Source organism: Ictidomys tridecemlineatus, chromosome 7 (assembly GCF_052094955.1).
Source record: "Ictidomys tridecemlineatus isolate mIctTri1 chromosome 7, mIctTri1.hap1, whole genome shotgun sequence".
In the NCBI taxonomy this organism is placed as follows: domain Eukaryota; kingdom Metazoa; phylum Chordata; class Mammalia; order Rodentia; family Sciuridae; genus Ictidomys; species Ictidomys tridecemlineatus.
The window spans coordinates 70,186,119-70,212,259 of record NC_135483.1 but is presented as its reverse complement, the minus strand read 5'-3'; the positions used below and the strand labels follow the sequence as shown (position 1 = coordinate 70,212,259).

General features: G+C 39.8%; 1 protein-coding gene across 5 annotated transcripts in view; it reads right to left on the bottom strand.

Moving 5' to 3' along the window:
• Sulf1 (sulfatase 1) overlaps window positions 1–26,141 on the bottom strand; it is a 175,404-nt gene that overhangs the window by 21,445 nt on the left and 127,818 nt on the right. For all 5 annotated transcript variants that reach the window (XM_005322934.5, XM_078017147.1, XM_078017146.1 and 2 more), the window contains 5 exons: window positions 15,654–15,804; window positions 14,346–14,521; window positions 12,565–12,693; window positions 12,229–12,285; window positions 11,355–11,484 (listed from right to left, as the gene is read on the bottom strand). In XM_005322934.5, the coding sequence (XP_005322991.1) occupies window positions 11,355–11,484; window positions 12,229–12,285; window positions 12,565–12,693; window positions 14,346–14,521; window positions 15,654–15,804 (643 nt within the window). The remainder of the gene's footprint in view (window positions 1–11,354; window positions 11,485–12,228; window positions 12,286–12,564; window positions 12,694–14,345; window positions 14,522–15,653; window positions 15,805–26,141) is intronic.

The following is a 26,141-nucleotide window of genomic DNA, read 5'->3' as shown; positions in this document are numbered from 1 at the left end:
TTTCTAACACCAGACAGGGAAGGGTGGCACATGAGAAAGACAGAAATGGGTTTAATCAGAGTCCATCCCAGGTGCTGGCAAACTGGTCAGGTTGCCTTTCATCTTCTTTTCTTACTACAAACCCTGCACACCCTGTGGGATGCTGCTAGGAGAAGTGGGTACTCATGGGAACCTGTCCTGGGTTTCTACTTGGAGCTACTTATCAAGCCTGCTGCAGATGCTATAGGTTCATTTCTAAATAAGTATGACCTGCTTCAGGGCTCAGTATCTCCAGAACTTCCGGAGTAACTGGTTGAAAAAATAGTCCTTCACCCTCGGAGTGAGGGAGGTCATTTTATGGGATTCTCTACATTTAAAGACTTAAACTGGGCATGGTGAGCAAGCCTGTAATCCGAGAGGTTTGGGAGGCTGAGGCAGGAGGATCGCAAGTTCAAATCTAGCCTCAGCAACTTAGGGAGGCCCTATGCAACTTACAGAGACCTGTCCCCAAATAAAATATAAAAAGGGATGTGGCTTATTGGTTAAGCACCCCTGGGTTCAATTCCCAGTACCAGCAGCGGAGGGAAGCACTTAATAACTTCTTTTTACTTGCATCCCTACCCCTTCTCCTTCCTCATGTATTAACTTGGGAGTCAGGAAGAATACAAGCCTCAACTAGAAGTTGACAAAATTTAGTGAAAGTACGGACAAATCAAACTTTTATCTTTTTCCTCCTTTCTATTTATGAGTATCACCTATGTGCCTCTATGCATTGATACTTTAAATGCACACATTTCTAAATTCTGGCCAGCACAATAATATCTGCAAAATTATGTGTTGTGCCACTTATATATTTCCAAATTTGTTAAAATAATAAATATTTTTAAAAAGATTTCTTTCATGCACCATTTAAAATGATCTCCTATCTATCCCCTCATTGTGTCCATATCACATTGGGAGTAATATCTTGGTTGCAAAGTATACTAATGCCAAGTTGAGATTGGCCAAGGGTCCCAGAAGGCTTTGGAAGAAGGTAAATGAAACTTGTACACAGAAATATCATGATGAACTAGAGACCTAGAGTCACCCTTCATTTTCTGTTAAGGGAATTTACATTGAAGAAATGCAACTCCGAGCTGCTTTGATAATTCTACTGGACACTTCCCAGACCCCAGATAGATAGAGCTCATTCTATGATTTTGTTTTAGCCCTTTATACTCCTGCTGTTATTGAATTTGTGTGATTCAAACCATTTTAAAGTATACTTTTATTTGTGGGTTGGCTAGGATGTATATTTTATTTTTATTTATTTATTTATTTTACTACCATGGATTAAACCCAGGGGTGCAGACCTTTTTATTTTTTATTTTCAGACAGGATCTTGCTAAGTTACCTAGGGCCTCACTAAGTTGCTGAGGCTGGCTTTGAACTTGAAATCCTCTTGCCTCAGCATCCCTAGTATCTGGGATTACAGGCATGCATCACCACACCCAACCTTGGCTAGAATGTCTTGAATGTTTAGCATCTTCTGTGAGAGAATCAAGGCAACCTATTAATCGACTCATGAAAAGGGAACAAACAAGAATAGTCTAAGGATTTAGAGAATACTTAACTAAAAATAATGTGAATTTAATATGATCAGGCCCAAGGAAGGTAGGTCACATGTGGGGTTCTCAAACTTGGCTGGACCTTGGGATTTTCAGAAGCTCTCCAAGTGATTATTATGTGCAGTTGGGGTTAAAAACCCCTGCTATACATTAGCAATTGGGGTCCTCTTTGCATCGAGTCCATTGGGAAGGAAGGAGGGATATATTTCAGAACAGCTCAGATGCATGAGTCTTTGAGGAGGATGTAGGTATCTACGGATGCGGCTCGTGCAAAGAAAGGTGTTTCTAGAAATGTACTGATGTAATTGGGTCAGAAAATGACTCCATTTGGATTATTAAATACAACCAGTGCATCAATCCTTCAGGACATGTGCTCTACTTAAGAATAACCAGTTTTGCCCATTCTCTCTCCCGGGTTATTGACAGGTGACTTACACATGGTTGAAAACTACATGTGACCTGTTGCCAGGTTTTGCCGGAGACCCTGGATTTCCAGGCCTCGTAGTTATGTCCAATTAGCTCCAGAAGGTGCTGTGAAATTCTCAAAAAGTTTTCAGAAACTGAGAGACAACTACACTAAAAAATAGCTATATTCCATATAGGATTCTTGCTGGTGAAAAGTGATGCAAAATAAATAACTTTTCATAGCTCAAAAAAAATTGGGAATTAGTAGTGCTTGAAGGTGTGTGTAGATCTATAACTCTTAAGTCCAAATGACTTGAGACTTCTCCATTTACCAGGTATCTACCTCTAGCATTTAATAAGTAAGAGTTGACTACTTGATGTCTCCAGTAGCAAAAGAAGGGGCCAGTGCATTCAAAGCCACAGGCAAATAGGTGCTTAAGAAGCACTCTACCTAGTATCTGAAAAATGGAACCAATTTTATTTTTGAATAAATAATGGTCTGTCTGTAGTTGCAAATGACATTGACTTTGGTATTATTATTAATATTTTGAGATAGATCATGCTTTATTGCCCAGGCTAGTTATGAATTCTTGGTTCAAGCTGTTTTCCCATCCTACTTTGCTAGTAGTTGGGACTACAGGAGTGCACCATTATTCCTTGTGATCCTCCAGCCTCAGCTCTCCGAGATGCTGGGATTACAGGCACCTCGCTTCAAGTGTTAATTTTTATATCACACAATTATAGTAAATTCTTTTCTTTCTTTTTTTCTGTATTTTCATCACCAAATCTATTTAAAAATTTGCTTTTTTAGTTGGGCACGGTGGTGTACACTTGTAATCCCAGTGGCTCGGAGGCTGACACAGTTCAAAATCATCCTCAGCAACTTAGTGAGGTCCTAAAGCAACTCAGTGAGACTCTGTATCTAAATAAAATATAAAAAGGGCTGGGGATGCAGTTCAGCATTTAAGCACCCCTGGATTCAATCAATCCTCAGTACCAAAAGAAAACAAAAAACAAAACAAAAAACCTGCTTTTTTTTCATTGGCCCAGAAAAAATGATGGTGTAAGTAGATTCCTATGGAACACAAACACATAGGCAGAATTTTTAGCAACTTAGTGTATTGGAATCTAACTTACATTTTCCCATTAGCCAAATTCCTGGTTGATTTCCTGTGAGGATAGAGATCAAGGGAAAGAGAGTTTTTTTTTTTCTTTCTGAAGAGGAATTTAACCACACTAGTTGTCTGGCCGTGTCTGGTGTGGATGAGGTATCACACAAAATCAAATACACATATATGTGTGTATTTGTGCATACATGCACACACATGTACACCCACATACACTCTAGGTATACATAGTTTTACACACCTACCTGGGATAAAGCAAGAGTCACTGACAAGTGTCAATTACTTTCTCTACCATGGACCCTCTGAAAGAGTTACAGACCCTATTAGATGAAGTAATTAGCTAGAGGCTTCGAAAAATCTTCTTAGTGGCAAGCATACTAGGAATTTCAATGAAATATAATTACCACACATTTACCACAGTCATTTTAGTGTTCCATATCATGACACTTTTTATGACTGTGCAATAAAACCTTGAAATAGCTGCCACTAAAAATGGTGATTTTGCTGGGAGAGTTTATAGATGGAGGCAGAGAAAGGAAATTTTTGTAAAGAATTACTTCGAAACCAATGCTGCAAGCCATTTAAACAGTCAAAACAAGGAGAAGAGACGATTTTGCCTTCAGATGAAAATCTGAGCCCAGGGGAGGCACCTGTTAATGGAACGCGCAATCAGCCCCAGAAATGAGCTCTGCTCAACAAGGGCCTTTGCAGAAATTCAGCTGTCACACGGATCAAAACAGAATTCTTCTGTTAGGTAATTTTGTATTAGTATTTGATTCAATGTATCTGCCTATATATAAATCAGGAGGAATGGTTATTTTGGTACAAGGGTACATGCATAGCTAGTTAGATGAGAAATATATCAAAATAGATCAAACCCCTTTCAAACAGTTTTGTTCATCATCATCTTTATCATCAGAACCATCAAACTCTTCCTTGATACCAGGGTCTGGTCTGGAGTACTTTATATGAATTTATTCATTCTACTTACACAACTACCTTAAGTCATTTATTGGGACAGTGAATATTACCTGTATCCTGTCTTGGTCTTGGGAAGGGTATGTAATACCCATTTGGAGTGGCTTGAAGAAAAATTCTAGACTTTCAAACTAGAAAGCCTGGATTTGAATAGAGCCCCCTCTATCACACGGCTCTGTGGCCCTCTGCAAGGCAGCTGTGAGAAGCCTGGGCAGAGCCCTGAGCATCACAGACTATCCACAGGAAGAAGCCAGCACATGGCAGGTGCTCTGGAACACAGCTGCTATTACTGTTATCCATTCCCTCACACGACTGTATTTATTACTCAAACAATTACAGCTAATGTAAACTTGATGAGAGGGAGCCATTTTTCAATAGAGATAAGTACTGGGTTGGGCATCTGAAGACCTCAAGTTGAACTGTCTTTTGCTGCTAACTCATGGCTTTGAGCACACTGCAGACTCTTTCTGTTCTTCCAGATTCCACACCTGGCCAAACAATATTTGCTTCTCCTGGCCTGGGGGGTAAGTCATGCGATTCAATTGTTAAGTGCTTTGGAGTTCTGAGGAGAAGATTCACTCCAGGAATCTGGACCAGACCTTTATAAATGTTTAGGTAAACATAATTCCTGAACAAACCAGTATTTCCTGATGGTAAACTGTGCATAATAACTATTTAGAGGGAGAGGTTGTAGTTTTTATTTTATTTTATTTGAGAGGGGTCTTGCTATAATTCTTAGGCTGATACCAAACTCTTGGGCTCATACAAAACTTCTGCCTTAGTCTCCCAAAAACTGGGACTATAGGTGCATCCCTCTATGGCCAAAAAAGGCTGTGACTTTGAAACATACACACATGAACTATCATTTGTCACTCTTCAAGAGTCTATTTTTCCCAAGTTTTAGCCTCTTCGTGTATAAAATGGCCACAATATCTGTCATATAGAACAGTTTTCCAGGCATGATGCTCAGCAGAATGTTAGATGATGGTACATTGCTGGTTACTTCTTCTACTTGAAGTAACAACTAAGCAATCACTGCAGTTTCTACACTTTGAATTTCATAGATTCCAGGTTGGTTAGGGATTTTTTTTTTATGTTCATATTTAGATCTACTTATGCCTGTTTCTACGAATAAGAAACAAAAAAATTGACTATAGCTTTTTCAAATGTAAGCTGCAATGAACAAATAAAAAAATGAGACAAAAAAATGTAAACTGCAATGGAAGCTTAATTTGATGCACACACATGCACACATACACATTGGTTCTCTGTTACTATGTATCTTATTATATGGATTTGGGCATAATGCAGGTCAAATCATGGTAATCTGAAATGTAATAATGATACAGTAATTTTGACAATCTGATTTTGACAATTTGATTATCATCCTGTAGACCGTATCAACATCATGAAAACATAGTTCCCTGAAATATGGACATAAATTTAAACTTTTATGTCAGCACTGGGGAATACTAGAAAAATATAAATATTCTTGTCCAAACTGCTACTTAGCTCAAACCACTATCGAATTTTCTCAGCAATGTGAAATAACTGTTTTTAGGTGAGTAGAGACCGGATGGGGTGTGTATGGGGGCAGGCAGGGGAGTGGAAAGGAGAAGCAGAAGAGAGATAAAGGTTTCTTCATTTAGATTTTGACCCAATCATTTGGAAAAATAAGTGTTAGAATGTTGTAAGAAGTCAGTACTTCAGGAAAAATACAGCTGGTGAACTAACCTTGGCCAACAATCAATAGCCAACATTTATTGAGTGCTTGCTGTGTGCCAGACATTGTCTCAGGTGCTTGATTTAATGTGTAACTCATAATTCTTACAGCAATGCTCTGTGGTAGGTATTATTATGTCCATTTTACAGCTGAACAAAGTGAGGCAGATGAAGTTAAAAAACTCACCATGGTCATATACTAAGAAAGTGGTGGACCCAGGGTGTAATCCCAAGGCACCTTGAACGGTGCCTTCAAAAGCAGAATGATTTGGGGGAGGGGGGTGGGTCTTCAGATGGGCATCAGTGAGGGGAGAGGATTTTGGGAAGGCAGAAGTAGCAATTCACATGCAGATCAGAAACTGGGATGAGCACCTGACCAGAGCAGGCTGTTGGGAAGTGGTGGAAAAGAAGACAAGGTGTAAAGAGTTTGGGGCCACACGGTGTAGTTTTTGTGTCAAATGCCTGTTCTTACATTTGTTTCTGACTTGTCTGGAACCAAATGCACAGAAGCAAAAGATATAAGGAGATGCACAACTTTTCAGAGGTGTGCTTTAGTGGAGGTTGAGGCTAGAAGGCTGAGTGGTCTGCACAGCCTGAGTACAGGTGGGAATTCAGTCGGAGGATGGCAGCAGGAGCTCAGTCCTTTGGGGTGTGCCCCCAGAATCCAGAGGTACAGGGGATGCCTGGAGCCATGCTGTTCTTTTAACCAGGGTTCTGGGAGGTTCTGGAAACAGGCTGTCAATTTCTGGCAAATTAACAATTCTATCCAGATCTTAACTAGTAAATATCTTTTTAATTCATGCTCTGCAGGGTGTCATAAAGGGCCAGAGGGATATGGAATGTGTGTGAATGTGTGTGTGTGTGTGTGTGTGTGTGTGTGTATGTGTGTGTGTAATATATATTTATATATATTTTTTTCATTCATTCAGAGGAACATAGATCCTGGAGCTAAACTGGTTTCTACTCAACAAACAACATTCTAATTTCCTTTACAATTCTACCAGCTTGCTTGATATCATCTCTGATTTGTCATCGACACAATAGTAGAAAGGCATACAAAACTGTCAAGATGCTGGAATTTAACAACTCCACAAAGGACATTTGCTCTATGAAAAACAAATCAAGGTTCACTTTTTCCCATGAAATGGCAGAGAATACATTAAAAAAAATTGTACTTCCCAATTGGATGCCCAGGGAATTTCTCTTTTATGCAACTCTAATTTAAGGAGATGATGTCTATACCTAGAGGAAGAAAAAAGGAAAAAAAAAAATACCACCCAATAATACTCATTTGGCATTTATGGTTCTTAACCTGGGCTGTTCAGAGAAATAATCCCCAGGACTTGAAATTGAGCTGATACCTGCATCCCTACTCGCAAGGTTCTGACATAATCTACCTGAGGTGGACTTGAACATTAGCATTTTTTTTTTCTTGGCACCAGGGAGTGAACCCAGGGGCATTTAACCACTGAGCCACATCCCTACCCCTTTTTAATATTTTATTTTGAGACAGGGACTCACTAAATTAATTACAGCTTTGCTAAATAGCTGAGGTGGGCTTTGAACTAGTAATTGACTCTCTTGCTTCAGCCTCCCAAGTGCTGGGATTACAGGAGTGAACCATCGCATCATTTCTAAAGATTCTGCTGTGCAGTCAGAGCTGAGAACCACACCCTAGGTGCTGTGAGTAGCTGTTACCATTAATACAAATGCCATTTGCAGTTTTGAAGGGAAAAATATACCATCTTAACCTGCCAAAGAGATTGTATGTCACAGGTTAGAAACTACTCAATTTGAGGTGAAAAGATGCAGGTTAGCTTAAGTTTTCTGGACCAAAACTTCCTTATCAGGAAAATGATACCATTCAACTGGAAGATTGCTAAGACTCCTTCTAACTTTGACATTCTCTGATTTTAGGCCTGGAGTTTTTAACATTATTTTAAAAAAAATACGGATGCCTTGGTCTTGCATTAAGACATTTAAAATCTGATTGGTTTGGGGTGAGGTGGTGCATTACTGGTTTTCAAAAGCTCACTCAGGTGATTCCCATGTGTAGCCAGAATTGAGCATCATGGATCCATTCTCTGGTAAACAGAAGTCTTTTAAGACAAAAGTTGAGAATTGCACATGAACATGTACATGTGTGTGTGTACAGAAATGTGCTTGGGGGGTGGTGTAATGCCTAGCTGAGAGAATGGTGGGAATTCACACTTTGTCTTGGATTAATTCAGAAACATGGAAGTAGTGTAAACACATATGTCCATGTTGTCTTAATTAGTCCCTGCTGGTTGCTCTGTGCACATTGTCAAGGACTGATGCCAAGCGCTTGGGATTCCAGCCCATTTTAATTCCCTGCTGGTTTCATAGAAATGAAAACAACAGGTAAGTCGGTCTGGAACAATAGAAATACCCAGCCTTCACACAGTGGAGAAAATAGATCTCAGTCTCACCTAGCCCTTAATCCTCATAAGAGTGAGGCTAATTTTCTCTATTTTAGAGATAGAAGACCTGCAACTCAGAAGAAATTGAAAGACTTGTTCAAGAAGACACTGTTAGAAAGTGGAGGTAACTGTTTTCCAACCCAAACCTTTTGACCTCCTATTCTTTCTTCCTTTATTTATTTACTCTGCTTTATACCACACACACACCCTCTTGGCTCTGGTTAGGTGACCAGGCACAGGGGTGTAATGGGAGGGAGCCATATGCTCTCCCTGGGGATTAGGAATAAAGGGGGCTAATGGTGCTGATTTTTCTGCTACACCCCATGGAGGGTCAACCCTAAAACTGTGCTTCCTTAGTGTGTAGGCAATTACCTGGGTAAGAGGAAGAAAGCAGGGCACAGGCCAGGTGTGACCCCAACATCAAGACAGTGGATTCCAAGCAAAGTGGCGTAGCCTTAGTTGTCACCTTGATCCTGGACAACAGAATCTCATTGTTCTGGACTCTGTTTTGTTGTTTCATTTTAAGACAGTGACATTTCGGAAAGTAGTCAGAGCAGAGGGCCAGGAGATAAAATTCTATAGAACTCCGTGAATTATGCGGTTTGATCCACAGATTTGGTGACTGCTTTGAAGAGACTCAAGATTTTCAAGGTTCTCAGATTCTTTTTTTTTAATTGTTTTATTTCTATCTGTAGACAGATACAATACTTTTATTTTATTTATTTATTTTTATGTGGTGCTGAGGATCGAACCCAGTGCTTCACATGTGCTAGACAAGCATTCTACCACTGAGCCACAACCCCTGTCCAGTTCTCAGATTCCTAAGTTGGGATTTAGGCAGCACCAGGAGGCCAGAAATGTGCTTCAGAGTCACCCGAATACTTCTTAAAGCACCACTGGGGACTCGGACTCAGTGTCTGGGGTGCCAGGGAACCTGCATTTCTGAGATGCTCCCAGCGGGTGCTGATCTCACCGGCCTGGGGACAGACACTAGCAACTACAAGATTAGAACAACTATTCACTGAAGATTGAGGCAACCTAATAATCTTGCCAGGTCTTTATTTCTGCCCAAATTGAAAAATCCTGTAGAAAGAAATTACCTACAGGGCAAAGCTTAATTCTTCATTCCACTAATTCAGGCACTTTTAAATGTTCCTCCTATCCATGTGATGGAATCTAAGTTCAGACTAATTCACACAGAAATAAAACAGCATAGGAAATTTCCAGTGAGCCAGATATCAAAGAATTTCATGGGAGCAAAACAAGTTGAGACAAATACGAAAAAGTAAAATTAAAATTTTAATACAGTTAGCATTTAGCACATGAGTGCTGAGCTTATGCTCAAGTACCATCATCCAGTTAACGCTACGTTTGGCCTTTAGGACATATATTAAAATTTCAGTACAAGCCATATGGAGAGATTGGCAAAATTGTATCCTGAAAGGTAGGGAGGCAGTGTACCTTATTCCCAAATGGCTATCGTACTCCCGTTTAGAGGACTCAAAGAGGAATAAGATCAGCAATTTGCATGAGACATATTTAACACTGAACATTTCCAACTCCTGAATAAAAGTAAATTAGTCTATTGAGGCTGGCTCATAAGAATCATAGAGCTACAAAACAATTCTGAGGCTTTATTCATAATAATACTTAGAGCTGCCATGAGAAAGATTTGAAGACTTCAAATTAAAATATAATGAATAGGTCTAAGCTCCTCCACTAAACACTTGAAATAAAGACTTCCTAAAAGAACATGAAGGCATGATTTTATTCCTTCCTTTGACAGATCTCCCTCCCCACCCTCTTTTATTTCAAAGGGATCCTGTGTACAAAAAAGCATAAGGAAATACAGAGGTAGGATCAAGTTGTTTGTTTTGATCATCTACCTAATATGCTGGCTACCATATAATAATACCATAATGAATGAGGGCAGTTTGATAATAACCGGGCTGCCCATTTCATGAATCTGCTATCTTAAACTGGCATCAGCAAATTTTGTGAATACCTAGAGGTCAGAGAAATTTTAAACATCTAGGATTTGAACTTCTCTTTATATATTTAACGTAGTTTACCTTGGAGGGCAACAAGTGGCTTGAGTTTTTGAATCAGTAACTCCTCTTTGGATCTCAGCTTTGCCACTTACCATCTGCCCATTTGTGAGATGGGGATGAAATGACCTAACCTCACTCAAAGAGACCAGGATTAAATTGAGTGAATACAGATATAAAATCTGGTGCATTGTGCTTTTCATAAGATAAACAAAAATTTTAAAAATAAAATAAAAAATAAAATAAGTTCTTTTCCCTTTCCTCTGATTTTATTCTAAGTTGCTCTGATTTTAGCAGAAATTCAATCTGTCAACATGACCGGGTATTTTCTTTTAGCTTGTACAGTTTTCCTTTTAGTTAGTACAGATTTCAGTCAAGAGTTTTTAAAATTGCTAAGGTTTGTATATCTTCACTTTCTTTAGAAGTGGTATTAATTCATTGTGTAGTATTTCTTTTTTTTCTTATAATAGGTACTACACTAATACTTCTGTTAATGAAGATTCATCACCATGAAATATTTGATGTCAAAATGTTTGTGAGTAAAGGTGGAAAGAATGCACATACAGAATGTGGTTTTGTTTTTCCTTTCTTGACCTTGGTCATAAATTCTATCCTCTGCTCTGTGTTAATGACATCTGACATTAATTCAGGGAGGGAACACCCCATCATGTCTCTTAGGGTGCTTCACTGTCAGAGGCTCAGCATCAACCCATGTCTTGACTGAGTGACCTTGTGATCACTGTTTGATGACTTGTTAACAGGAACCCCAGGAACTTTTTTCTTGGTGGAAGCATTGTCTTTAGGCATAGAACTCTCTCTCTGAGAGCACCATATTTTTTAACTGGAGGGAGCTCAAGTAGTCATGAGGAGGGCCAGTGTGAACAGTTACACATGCCTGTCAGTGGAGAGGGGTCACAATGAACTTGCCCTCATGACCATAAGGAAACTTACATTTACACAAATGTACATTATTTGTAAGTTGAAAATCTTTTGAGTTAGTAATGGAGAGGTGCATAAATGATGGTGAAGAAGAGTGGTGTCACTCACCTGCCCAGGCTGCTCACAGGCTGTCTGGTACCTGGCCTGCTGGCACAGTTCCTTGACTCGCTCATATTTAGGCAAGTGATTTGATTGTTGGATATTTTTGCCAGATTCTTCCTTCTTTCGTAGAAATTTGCTTTGACAGAAAGGGAAAAGTGAGAAGTGATCAGCATTACCTTCCTGAGTCCTGCCCATTCTTTTATTTTTCCCCCTGTTGCATGACTCTACATACTTCAAATAGCAAGATGTAAATGTAAAGCTCTGTCTATAGGACTTCAACATTTTCTGAGTCCTTGCCTTAATTTCGACACATTGGGCATTATCAAGTTCTTCTTGCTAATAAATAATGACATAAATGCTTTTCTTGCTCCCAATTTATGTACAAAGAAAAACAAGGCAATAAGCATAACCAATCAAAAGGGGAACCCAAAGTGACTATGGAAATAATTATAATGGCTTAAATTTATATGTTTAAAGGAATGACAGGAACATAAGAAAAAGAAGGAGAAGGTAGGGGACCAGGCATGCCTTGGAGGCTATTAGAGAAGGACTTGGGAAGGCTGGTTGAGAAAGTTGATTGGTCTGGTTAGAAACCAAGGTTGAGAAATGCAACAGTAAATCAGTACTGATGCAAAGGCTTTGGCCCCATCTTGCGATAATTTATTCTTTACAATTGTGATGCAGGAATAATTACTCCCCTGGCCAGAAGAGAATAAGCCGCTAAACCATTCAGTCTTGCAACTAGGCTTGCAAAATCCACATGCTTAGTAAACCAAAATAGGAGGGAGAAAAAAAAATAAAAGGAAGAAAGAAAATATCCATCAGGGAGAGCTGCCCACTAGGAATGGTTCCCAGAAGCACCCCAGGAACCAATAATTACCCTCTTTCCACTAGGAATGTATCTCGCCAAATTTTGGCCTTCTTGTTTGTTCGAAACCTGAAAGCAAAATAATAATATTTACTGCTGGCATCTGGATGTTTTTCCAAATGGATCTGTGCGAACAGTTTATTTAAAGAAACACCCCTCACTTCCTGCAGACCAAGACTGCATCTCCATCCATGTGCTATTCACATACGGCAGAGAAAGGCCCAGCTTGGGGCCATCTGCACCGGTAAAGTGTATTTTATCTTGGCTTTCTCAGCTGTTGCCTGCCTCTGAGAGCCAGCCAGAGCCCTGGGTGCTTGCGGATGGCTGAGAGAAGGAATTCTGACGCACCTGTTTCCTGGCTTTTCTGGGTCTAGAAGTTTGAGGACAGATTTGCCGTCCACATCAGGAGGCGTGTCGAGCCCAGCAATATCCAGGATGGTAGGGGCCAGGTCGATGTTGAGAACAATCTGTGGGACTCTGCAAAGACACAGATGGTTAGGCTCAGCCCCAAAGCCAGTGGAGGGTGGCATCTAAGGCTGCTCTTTCACTGGTCTTCAACTCTTCTCGCCCCTCATCTTTGGTTTCCCAGGGATGGGTGGTGGATCTCTCCAGGGTGAGTAAGCAGCAATGGCACACAACAAGATTAATGGACTCTTGGTGGGGAGGAGGCTGGGCTGGAGAGAGTGCCCATACCCTTGGGCTCCAGCCACATTGCCAGACAAGATGTGGCCCGATTTTATCTTTTTGTGGGTTGTATACTTTCTTCTAAAACTGGACAGGTTCATAACTCCTCTGTTGAACCAGGGCTTTAAAAATCCATATTCTCAGAAAGAACACACGACTTCGGAGTTGAATCTAACTCAGGCTACCAAGGTTTTCCAACATAAATCTTTCTAACTATAGATGTGACAGTTCCCAGGGTGTTGCTAATGATCATAAGAGACAAAATAACATTCTTCAGAGAAATCCTTCTTACTCCCATCACTCTCTCCTCAGTGTGCACTGTGACACACACGAGACACATGGGTGAGATTTAGAAAATCTGGGTTATGTATTCTGTCGCCACCACCAGCAGAACCAGGGACAGGATGTACATGCCTGTCTAGCTTATCCAATGGTATATCAGGGTCCAGACTAGATGACAGGCATTTTGAAATATATTTCCATGCTTTTCTTTTAACCTTCATGTAATTCTTTTATGCACAAGATCTCACGTTATACAAAACACAGTATAAGACATGTGGAACCCATTTTATCATAGGAAAATAGAGATGGAAAGGGATGCAGTGACCAGCGAGTGGTGACAAGGTGACAGAAATAGAACACTAGCCACTTAAATCTTTCCTTTAAAAAGTAAATCTTGCTTTACAACATTTAATTTTTAAAAAATTCATTAATTTAAAAAATTTTTAGATGGTAATGATGATGATGATGATTCTTGGTACTAGGGAATGAATCCAGGGGTACTTAAGCAGTGAGCCACATCCCCAGCCCATTTTTATATTTTATTTAGATACAGAGTCTCACTGAGTTGCTTAGGTCCTCCTTAAGTTGCTGAGGCTGGCTTTGAACTTGTGATCCTTCTGCCTCAACCTCCCCAGCTGCAGGGATAATAGGTGTGTGCCACCACACCGGGAAGAGATTTTGTTTTTTGGTACTGAGGATTGAACTCAGTGCCTTGCACATGCTAGGCAGCATGCCACCACCGAAGCACATCCTCAGCCCTCTTCTAATTAAAAAGATTAAAAATTAAAAACTGAGAGAATGGTATTGGTTGTTTAAAAAAAAAAAAAAAAGTAATGTATCTCTTTCTGATTCAGAGAAGGTAAAGATGACATCTGTTCCCCCAAATCACATTGTGTCCAGGTACACAGGCCAAAAAAATACGGATTCTGATCATTGAGAGAATTAATCATCGATAGTTATTCTTCCTTTCTGTTTAAACAGTACGTGTTAGTTAATTTAACACGTGGCAGCGGGGAAAGGTTTTCATCTTCTAAATTATCAACCTACATATAACCTTTTTTTGTTTTGAATGAAAGGAAACCAGACACTGAGATTAGTAATTGGATTATCTCAGAAGTGCATGAGCTGAGGCAGCCGAATGTTGCAGACAGAGAAATACATACGTTGATCCCGGTTCTATGCTTGGACCACGAATAAAGAAAGGCACGCGGATATCGAAGTCATATGGCATGGATTTCCCCTTGACTAGTCCAAACTGCCCAATATGGTAGCCATGGTCAGCGGTGTAAATGACATAAGTGTTATCCAGCTCCCCCGTCTCCACGAGCATGTCATACAGCTGCAATACAGCACAGGATGTGTCAGAACCCATCGATGAGTCACAAGATGACATGATATGGTGTTGCCACAATTTACTCTGAATCTTTTTTATGTTTTTTTTTTTCCTTTGGTACCAGGGATTGAACTCAAGGGCACTCAACCACTGTGCCACATCCCCAGACCTATTCTGTACTTTATTTAGAGACAGGGTCTCACTGAGTTGCTTAGCAGCCTTAAACTCGCTGAGGCTCACTTTGAACTTGATCCTCCTTCCTTAGCCTCCCGAGCCGCTGGGATTACAGGCAAGCGCCACTGTACCCAGCTTTCCATTATTTTTAAAAAACAAGAATTCTGCAATAAGAATGACAGACGTGAACATGAACCACGTTTTCTAACTGCTTACAATCCTGGAAGGGAAGGACCCAACGATACAGTTCAAGTGTCACTTTTCTGAAGGCGGCACGTTCTACTAACAGGTTTTGTTCATCTGTTTAGTAAAACAGCAGTAATGACGATAAAACGTAACAAGGCACAAAGCAGTCTCTACCGCCAAACTTTATGAATTTTACTTTGAAAATCCCCTGCTAAGGCAAATCTTAATTTCATTACTTTTTTAAATCTAATAACCGAGGGTTAAAAATAGACTACCTGTCAGCCTGATCTAGGTAGATCCAGCCTTAGGTGTGTCTTATTTGATTTTAAAATTCAGGAAATTTCAAATGAAAATTTTTGTATTTCTGGCTTCTTTTTAAAAGTCAGAAAACTTGATAGTTGGTGTTCATTTCTAAATGGCAAAAATTAGTTGGGGCTATGCATTGCTGCTTGCTTTCTATAGGGCACTTAATTCTAACCTCGCCACACTTCTCACCAATCCCTATTGCCTAGTTCTGGAACTCTGACAGTCATTTGTTATTGGCTTAATTTCTGAGGGTGTGGCCTGATTTATGATGCTTTGATTTTTCTCTCCTTGGTCACTGGATCCTTAAGAATCAAACTAGAAAAACAGAACAGGGACAAGATAAAGGAGACATGGATAAGTCATCCAACACTCTCTCTTTTAATATGAGGCCAGAATCAGACAGGAATGAACACGATTGGCAAGAATGGATGTACCCAAAGGAAGTTAAACAGAAACTCATCCCTGTACTTACCCTTTCCACAGAATCATCTACTGACATCAAAGTCTGAAGTCTTTTGCGCTGTAGAACATTTGTAAATTCCATGTGGATGGGCAGCATTGGTCCCGTGTACTGCATAATCCAGTGTTTATCCATATTTGGTGCATAGTTATAACTAGGAGTTCTGAAAACATCCAGAGAGAAAACTTATCATACATTTTTTACTTAGTCATTTATGGAGATATCTTCAGTTAAAGGTTGTGAAATAATCATATTTAGGAAAGACAATCTAGACATAGCTGGAGTGTTTGCCTCTTTGTGTTTATAAGAAGATCTGAAGTCCTCACAACCCTCCTCCCCTCAAGAATCTACACTCTGAGGGTATGAGGATATATAAATTAAAACAGATGAAACCAAGATTGGCGGCTAAACAGGTTATTAGTGCAAGTTTTGGGGTTCATCAAATAAAATGTGTAAGAAACCCATCAACAGGATTATGGTTATGTTACAAAGCTACAGATAAAACTCAGTAATACAGAAGGAGATGTTCTCAGGGTGATGTTAACTCATAAAAATTTTATTGCTAATTAGGCTATTAAATATAGTCGCAAATGTTATCTGAAATGAAGATGAATCACAGCCTCAGTGCATTTTTCTCTTGAATTTCTTAAGAGCATTTTATTGATTACTTATATATCTCTATGAGTTTTTCTCATTCCTGATCCTGTGTATTAACACCATTAATTACACTTACTGGAATTATAGCCAAGACGATGGCTTCAACACACGTGTTTACCATGAAAGCTATTCATTTCATAGACAAATCAGAATGGGTACAGGGCATGATTTTTATTAACCACAGGTAAGTAGGTCCTAGTAGTCTATGATAGGTTAGTTCAAATCTATATTTAGTCTAACACAGAGATCCAAGTGTTGTGAAATGTATTTTACTAGGGACCCCCAAAATATCTCACCTTCCTGTTGAAGTCCAAGTCCCTTAACCTTTAGATACTACCACCTTGTGTTCCTGAAGTGCAGACTCACACTACAGCAATTCTTAAACTCAGAATTATTTATTTATACTTGAATTCTTTGCTAGACCATAACCCACTGGAACCTTCTCTTTAAACATTATTGGGTACATAGGGGTTGTGAGTATTGACCACGTGTTTGATATTGTGCAAAGCATTTTATATGCCATTAACTCATTCAATTATCTCAGATGTATTGGGAAATAGGTTTATTATATTCATTGAACAGATGAGGAAACCAAGACTTAGCAAAGTTAAATGACTTCTCCAGATTAACAGTTCATCAGGGTCAAATCAGAACTGGATTCCAAAGCTCACTTGTTTTAACAACAACAAAAAAAAAAGTCAAGTGAGCATTGATTCCAAACCAGGACTTTACTAATAGCTAGTCTCAATGGGTAAGCAGCAGTCTATGTTGATGGAAAAATCTGATTAGCCCTCTCTGTTCTGGAGAAATGTCTATCAGTGAAAGATTGTTGATAAGAATTACTAAAGGGGACCCTGGGCCATTATTCATATTATAAAACTAGAGAAACAATCAGTCACTGTGTGCCCAGTGACTTCAGGAGACTGGTGGAGCACTCTCCTAATTCTGTGGTGCTGTGAATTTCCTCTGGGAAAAAAACATGGAGCTTCTGAGACACATGGTTGTACACTCGCACAATTCTGTGCACACCAAGCCTTAGAAATGCACATTTTCTTCTGCTAGGGGAACTGCAAAACCTCCCTTTCTATAGGAGAAAATGCTCATAGGAATTATTAGACTTCCTGTTCCATAGTTACTCTGATGATCAATATGGACACTGTTTACCTGAGCAGAAGGGCAACAGCATAAACATTGTCCCTTAAAGTGTATAAGTTATGCTTAGAAGTGTAAGCCAACCTCCATCTACAGGGATGTATGCCAGAGTGGGCAAGAGTGTGTGGCTAGACATGCTCATTGTAAAAGGGCTTCATTACCCCTTTCTTAAAAAGCTGTTTTGATCTCAAGTTCAAGGCCAGCCTGGACAACTTGGCAAGATCCTGTCTCAAAATTCAAAATAATAATAACAACAACAACAATTATAAAGGGCTGGGGGTGGAGCTCAATGGGTTCAATCTCCAATACCACCAAAAAAATAAATAAAATAAAAAGGCTGGTGAAACAACTACACATACACATTATTATGATGATGATGATGATGATGATGATGAACATAATATCTTTATTTTATTTTTATGTGGTGCTGAGGATCAAACCCAATGCCTCGTGCATGCCAGGTGAGCACGCTACCATTTGAGCCACATCCCCAGCCCTACATATATATTATTTGAGCAGGCCTAGATGAGGTCCACAAGTTTCCTTCATGAACCAATAAACAAATATACTTCATGTAAGTCTTTGGGTTGAAAAAAATCCTATTGTAGTAAAATGCTTCAGGTCTACAGTAAAAATAAATAAAAATAAATAAATAAATAATAAAAGTCTTCAGGTAGCATCTGTCATTCTTTTAAAGAGAAACTTTTAATATAAACTTTCTTCTGCCTACCATAGATTCCTATTTGGGGGCCTGCAGAGGCTTCTCATATCCAGAACTAAGGCATGGTGGGAAGGGAAGAAGGTGAGGACTGAGGCTGTACTTCTCATCCCTGATGCAGCCTGTCCTGCTACACACAGAGTTAGATCAAGAGATTTGAGGAGCAGGAGAGAGGGACTTCCAAATCACCTCGCAAAGGGCTTTTCATCCCTGGGGGTTGTTTGAGGTTAGAGAAATAAAGCAACTTGGTCGTGAAAGGTCTCCTAACTATTTACTGATACGTGCCCTGAAAGAGAACACAGCTATAAAAGATTATCCAGGGTTTCTTTATTATAAACATCCCCCTCTTCTTGCCTTTGATGTTGGGGTTGGCTTAATTTAAAAATAAATCTAGTTGACTTTCTTAAAACCACAAAACCTCAATGCAAATAGAAATTACAATAGGAAACTGACACACAGGCTCACTGTGGGCAAATTATATCTTCCACCAGTTACCTTGATGTGCTGGGCCTCCTCCCAACTCCCTTCGAGGAAGAGGGACGGTTGCAGCAAATTACAAGCCTCAAATTGGACTCTCGGATTTACAGAATGACATATGTTAAATCTGGCTTATATTAAAAGGGAGAGTTCAGGGTCTGCTGTCAAAGCTGCCCGCCCCCCCACACACACACTCCTTTATTGTTCTTAATTTCTAGTTATGGGAGATGACCTCCAGTTCTGGGATGATATGGAGGGAGGGATCCCTGTGGGGCAGCGCAGTGGGCGGTGGGGAGAGAGAGGCATTTGCCTTTTAAAGGAAGACAGACCGCCTCTGCTTCTCTCCCCAACCCCCCAGAACAGCAGCTGTTTGGGGACCTGCAGGTGGAAGGTCGAGGGTTGCTGGAATTGACAATGCTGTTGAAAAGTGATCTTTTGCCAAAGACCTGTGGTTGCCTCCTGCTGAGATCTGCCAAATTCCTTGAAGATGCAGCCTTCTGTCCTCCAGTGATAATTAAGTCTTGCTTCCCTAACTAAGGATTGACTTAAAATTATTCAAACAGGGCCTGGAGCTGTCATCTGGAACACCAGCCACTGGAAGAAGTGGGGAACTGTTTTAGGTTAAAGTGGAAAAACTGTACATTCGGCTCTTCCAAAAGGTTTTGGGCTCAGATTCAAATTTTCCTCCCAACTCTAGTTAACTTACTGGTATGCGATTCTGGACAATTTTTTTTTCCCTTTATGATCTAAGCCTCCGTTTCCTCCTCTTTGTAATAGGAATAACATACTTTGAAGAGTTCTTATGAAAGTGAAAAAATTTCTGTGACTCGATAGAGCAAATTCTGGGATCATCTTGTACTTCTAGGTAACTGGGAAATGACTTATCACTTAATTACTCATTAAGGCTTCTTGTTTCCATTTACAAATGAGGAAGTACTCAGATGTGGCAACTTTTGGCGAGGGCTCCTATGATGTCACATGGACATGTCCCCCACCCCACCACCAACCATACCATCACAAAGTGTGTAAAAATCCCAGCCATTAAGCAGAGTGCAGTGGCACATGCCTCTAACCCCAGCCTCTCAGCAACTTAGCAAGGTCCTGTCTCTAAATAAAATATGAAAAGGGACTGGGGATTTAGCTCAGTGGTTAACTGCCCCTGGATTCAATCCTTGGTTTTTTTTTTGTTGTTGTTGTTGTTATTGTTGTTGTTTTATTTAAAAGCCCAGCCATTAAAATGAGGACTGATGGACACATGTTTTTTTTTTTTTCCTATCAAAATCCTCCAAACCTGACTCTTTGTCCCAATTTAAAATATTAGCAACTTCTGCTTCTTATTCAGGTGCTTCCCACCAGTTGCTCAATGTCAACTTTTGTTGCAAACACAGAATGATGTCTGGCCCTCCAGGGCACACCAAATGCATCTGCAGAAAGGTAGATAACACTGGCTGTTGCTTTAAAATTAAGAGGACAAAGGACCAGAGAGTCCTATTTGAGTTTCTGTTGCTTTCTTAAAAAAAAAAAAAAAAAAAAAAAAAATCTATTTCAAGATTCAGTCTCCCGTGCCCAGCCTGGTAAGACTTTGTCTGTTAGATTAAGGTTTTACCCAGACTTGTGCACTCTAGCTCTTAAACTCATATACCTCTAATCCTCCAAGATGACTACTGTATTTAAAAGTTTTAACTTTCCCCAGAGGCTTCCTGCATATTGCCTCTCTCTTGTCATTGATTGTTGGGATGCACTGCTCAGCACACTGAGTCAAACACTCCTGACCCCCTTCACTTATAAATTTGACCTTCACCATCATGCCAATTCTCTTTGGGATTTGATTTTCTTTCCAGCATTGCTTATTGACAGAGCAGGAATAAGAATTCTGAAAATCAATAATGTCACTTTTCTTTTTGATGGTGGATTTTTTTAGGTAGATAATGCTTACTGGCAAATTAATAGTTTCAAGAAATACACATGTTGTATATTAAACCCATATTGGGGACTTGCAAAGAACTTAGCAATTCATTTTTACTGCGGATGGCCTTTGCTGTCATTCCAGTGAAAATAGATGTTTTTCTCATGTCTTATATTTGAACATGTGTAGTCTTCATTTGTTAGCTAGTCTCAAACAGCAACAAAAACTCTAATAAGGGAACTCTTAAAGGACACTGGTAGCAGGAATATAATTCACTGAAAAATGAAATAGTTCTCAATTCTCAGAATAAGCTAGTTATACGAATTTAAAGCACACATGCAAAGCGTTAAATTGAAAATTCTATACTGAATCTCTCAAAGCCATACATACCATCTTGGTTTTCACTAAAATCAAACTTATTTAATGGCTTTGTGGAGCTATCCCTCATCTGACTGCAAATGTCTTTAGATAGGTAATGTTTGAAAACAAGCAGAATAATACTAAAAGATTTCAATTATAGTTATATAATGGAAATAAGTTTGAAAGTCTCTTAATGATGCTGAGAATTAGAATATTAATAGTGTATGTATTATGAACTGAGCAAACCTGGTGTAGAAGGGAGATCAACTGGGTCCAGTTTTGTCCCTAACTACCCATGTGACCTGGGAAAAGTCATTTGGGCTTTCACTTAAAAAAATGAGAAATTGGAATTAGAATATCTCTAGGGTATTTTTAATTCACAAAACCCATTATTTAAATGGTTTGCTGTTACTCAAAATGTCTTAATGTCAGCCAACTGATGAGGTTAACATTATTCATTTGGTAAACTACAATAACTTTTGCAACTGCTAAGTATGTCAGGATCCATGCCCACCAGCACCTGGAAGGTAAACAGATGTAAGGCCCTGAGATGTCCCTGGAGGTAAATAGATGTCCCTGCCCTGAGAACTGTATAAGTCCAGGGCACCATTCATGACATTTTGTTTGAATGCTGCCCCCTGGAGTTGTACAGTAAAACCTTGGGGATCTGGGTTAACACAGATATGTAGTCAGGTATAAGAGACAGTCAGGGTAGGAATATAGAAAGGGAGCAATTAGTTCTGCCCAAACCAGAAATTTGTATAGAGAACTTTAAATTTTCTTATCTGAAAACACCTCCTTTTATGTATTTTTGGGAGAAAAAAGTTAAGGATGTACAAATTCTTTTTAAGGTAACATATTTCTTTGCAGCTTTAGATAACAAAGGTGTTTGAAAAATGTTGCTCTATGGCGTACACAGAGGTGTTTCCCTCTGACATACTTTGTTTATCCAAAAGCTCTATTTTCACAACAGCTCTTGCCAATTAGTGGAGATTCTTCTGAGATTTTAGGTTCACTTAAAGCTCTCTCTCTTTCTTTCTCTGTGTGTGTGTGTTTCCGAGTAACAACTTTTGAACTGGAATAACAACAAAATTTTTTTCAAAGTTGCGAGGGGCATAGCTCACTGGCAGGTGGTAAGGATTCCGGATCCCCAGAGCTATGTGCCTATTATCACAACTGTGGAGAAAATCACTGAATAGTGTGGCAATCTTAAACATAGGGAAGGACTTTATGATAAACATTATTATGTGTATATATATTTTTTCTTTTTGCTGAGTTGGGGATTGAACCAACGGGCCTTGTAATGGGCCTTACACGTTAGGGCCACTGAACTACATCCTCTGCCCCTGTATGACTATTTTTGTGACAGAGGCTTTCTCAGATTCCTGGGAGGCCATAATTGGCTGAGCTACTGTCTGATTAACAGTTCCCCGTGCAACAAGTGGATCATAACTCGCTCTTGGTCTCAGTTGGTAGGGCATAACCTCTCCCCTCGGTTTGTAAAGCCAACATACCAATCTTGAACTGGCTTCCTCTTTTTGCAAACACTGTGGAAACATGATCCATTTGCTCCGGTCTGAGAGGGTCAGAGAGCTATAACCCAAGACTGGATAAAGGGATCTGGACGATGCTTGACCACCTAGGAAGAAGACCTAAAGCAAAATGTTCACATTGCTAGCTGCCCCACAACAGGGGACAATCTATATAGCTCCTTGCTGTTTGTTCAGGGCCTGCCAAATATTTCTGCAAAATACTTAATTTCTTGCATCCCATTGCTTGAGCATGTTGCTAGTGTTTTCGCTGAGGAAGCTGGCCATGCAGTAGCTCCCTGCACCACAATTGGCGGCTTGTCTTCAATTTGTCTCACTTCTGCTGTCTGAGGACTGAACTCTGAACCTGTGCACTCCACTCCCTATGATGTGGGATGTACACTCATGCCCTCCAGCCTCTTCCTCCAGCAGCTGCCAAAGAGAACTTTACAGCAAAGATGCTAGGAATTCAAGCTCCTAGAGCAGCTGGAGATGTAGATCTCCACACTCTAGGTGCACAAAGCTTTGGCCTTAGTGGCCAAGAGAAGCTGAGACACCCAGCCAACCACATGAATCTTCATTTTCTGTGGCTGAGGGTGATTGCCCACCATGCACCTGGAGAAAATCATACAGCCCAGATTGGTACTTATCCTGTCTGAGTTTTTTTAGAATGGTCAGATGTGAGAGACTCATCACAATGTAGTCTTAGCTTGTCAAGATATTTGCCAGGTCACCATGGACAAGTGTTTGACTTGTTATTTCTCAAGCTGCTTCCTCCTAAACTATAAGTTGAATGACATGAGATTGTGCTTTTTTTTTTTTTTTTTTTTGGATTCTGAGGATTGAACCCATGATACTCTACTACTGAGTCCCATTTCAGCCCTTTTTTTTTAATTTTATTTTTTATTTTAAGACAGGGTCTCACTAAGACATTAAGGCTGTCCTTGAACTTGTGATCTTCTTGTTTCAGCCTCCTAAGTAGCTGGGAGTACAGGCATGTGCTATCATGGAAAGTGTATAGGTCATATATTGCCCACTTGTATATAATTCATCTTAAGAGCAAGGATCAACATGAATTAACAGTTTTGAATTGGCTTCCTATGTTCCAGGCCCTAGGAGGGGATTAACTTATGTCGTCCCTCTAACTTTTTGTTCATGACATCACATCAAGGTGCTGGTATTATTATCATGTGCATTTTACAGATGACACTGTGGAGGTTCTGAAAGGCTAAGGAAGCTTCTCACAGGCTTAGTGAAGGCAGGTAAGACAGGATACCAGACTTGCTTACCTCTAAGGCCTGAATATGTGTAGATTTTACTTAATAGAATCAATGGTAAGGACACAGTTGGTTCATTTAAACTAAAAAGGAATACCTGAAGCTATTCAGGTGAAATGGCATGAGAAAACATCCAAGTCACTCATATTTTGTTAGTGCTGTGGTTATATACAAACTCACTGAAATTTCCAATATTTTGCAACTGTTTTCTTTTGGAGATTTATCCTGTGCTATTTGTTTGTACTCTATTCTCCAATTTTTGCGCCACTTACATGGTGAAACTCTCTGTGCTTTATTCTCTTCCTGAAATCATCTACTTAATGTTAGTTGAATCATCTGCGAAAATTTTTTTCCATCCTTTGAGGCCCACTTTGAAGGCCTTTTGATCCATGAGATTTTCTTGGCTCCCCCGCCCCCTCCGAAATGTAAATGCTTTTGCTCTAACCTTCCCTAGACCCACGAATGCCTGCTCTGGACTTGCCACTTGGAGTACTACTATTGATATGACTATATGGACACTTAACTCATCTTCCCTCTAAAGCAGGGGTCAGGGCACACTTATTTTGTGAAGGAGCAAATGACAAATATTTTATGCTTTGCAGATCATTTGGTATCTACTCTGACTACTCCACTTGACTGTTGTATCTCAAAAGCAGCTGTAGAGGACATATAAATGAACTCGCATGTTTGTGTTTCAATAAAACTTTATTAACAAAAAGCTGGTGGCAAGCTGGATTGGACTGTGGGTCCCTGTGTGCCAATCTCTGCCCTAGTTTACGGGTTTCTCAGTGAGAGTCATAGAATCTTCCTCACACCTATTTTTTAGCATGATGCTGTGTGGTAAAATGGGCATCACTCATAAACATTTGTAGGCTAAGTAGAATTTTTAACTGTTGGAATCAGAGATGCTTTTGTGCAAAGCTATTGTTGAGGCCCTGAGAACTCTACAGACTCCTCTCATGCAGTTACTGTCTGGACATGCAATGGAGCTGTCAGAACCTTTTGACCTGGGGCTGATTTTCCTGTAGGCTCAGGACCTTGTCTTGAAGCTTCAAAGGCGGGCTAACTTCTAAGGAACCATAAAAACACCATATTTTATCAACCCCCTCTCTTCAAATTCAGGGAAACACCTGTAAGGTTTATGGTAAAAGAAAGTCACCTTAGGCTGGGATTCTGCTAATGAAACAAAGGAAACTACACAAAGTATTTTCTGATTTCAGAAAAAAAAAAGGAAAAGTGGGTTTCAGGGTAGGGGAGAAATCTACAAGACTTTTTCCCTTCACTGACTCAGCTAGTTAGTAAATTGTGTGTGCTTTGAAACAGACAGCCTCTTGCCAAGTGGCTTCTTTCGTGAATTTAGTTGCAGAGTTATATGTGGGTAAGGTCTTCAGAGGCTTGAGTATTTGCTCATGGGGTTGAATCCCCAATACAATGGCTCATCCAGACCAGAGTCTCCAGTTGCTGTTACAGCCTTCTTTATATATAGTTCATATATATATATATTAATAAAACACTTTCAGCCTCCAACTTCCTGGTCATGCTCAGTAAGTCTCCCACCCTGACTTCATATATTTACTGTTAATTCCTAAGTCAGCTCAGGACTCCTTCTTTCTAATCTCAATCACTTGATATAATAAAGACAATCTATGTTTCCCTGATTAGGAATCATTAGTCAATTAGTTATAATGAGATATAAAAGAAAAAGAAAAATTCTCCAGGGATATATGATGACCAGCAACCATACCTTCCAGAAGTTACTTATCTATTTTCCTGAGCTTTCTTTCTGTCTGGATGGAAACAAATGGTATTTAAGCACAAATAGATTAAAAACCGATTTTGGAGGTTTGGTGATAAGCAAATAGATATCAATTTCCTGTTCCCTGCCTTTCTAATGGGCAAGCTCTCAGCAGACCCAGCGCCAGCTGCACTGCGTGGAAGACTGAATATTGATTGCAATGATTGGGAAGAAACTGTGTTGACAAAGTCAACAAAATCATGTTCTTTGCTGCCAAAGCACCCAGGCTTCTCCATCCTTGGCGTGTTACAGCTCTCTGCTCCTCTCCCCCTTCCCCCTGCACTCCTCACTCCCTTTTCTCTGAGGAGACTCCTGCCTCTCAAAAAGAAACAGCAGGTTATTTTAAAGCCCTGACCTGAGCAGGCCTCCTGGGTGAGCCACTCCAGCTGCCTTCTGCAGATCCTTATTGCACATCTGCAGCAAAGCTGCTATAGTATTTGCCCAGAAAACAGACCCATGTTTCCTCAACCAGACCTGGGTGGCCGTTCTGCTGCTATGAAAAGCATACTGTTTGATTATTATTATTATTAATATTATTAGATCGTACACATACACATGAATATTTTTTAAGACAATGAATGGGAACTTTAGGTAAAAATTGCCCCCATTCACCTGATGAGACTCTTTTT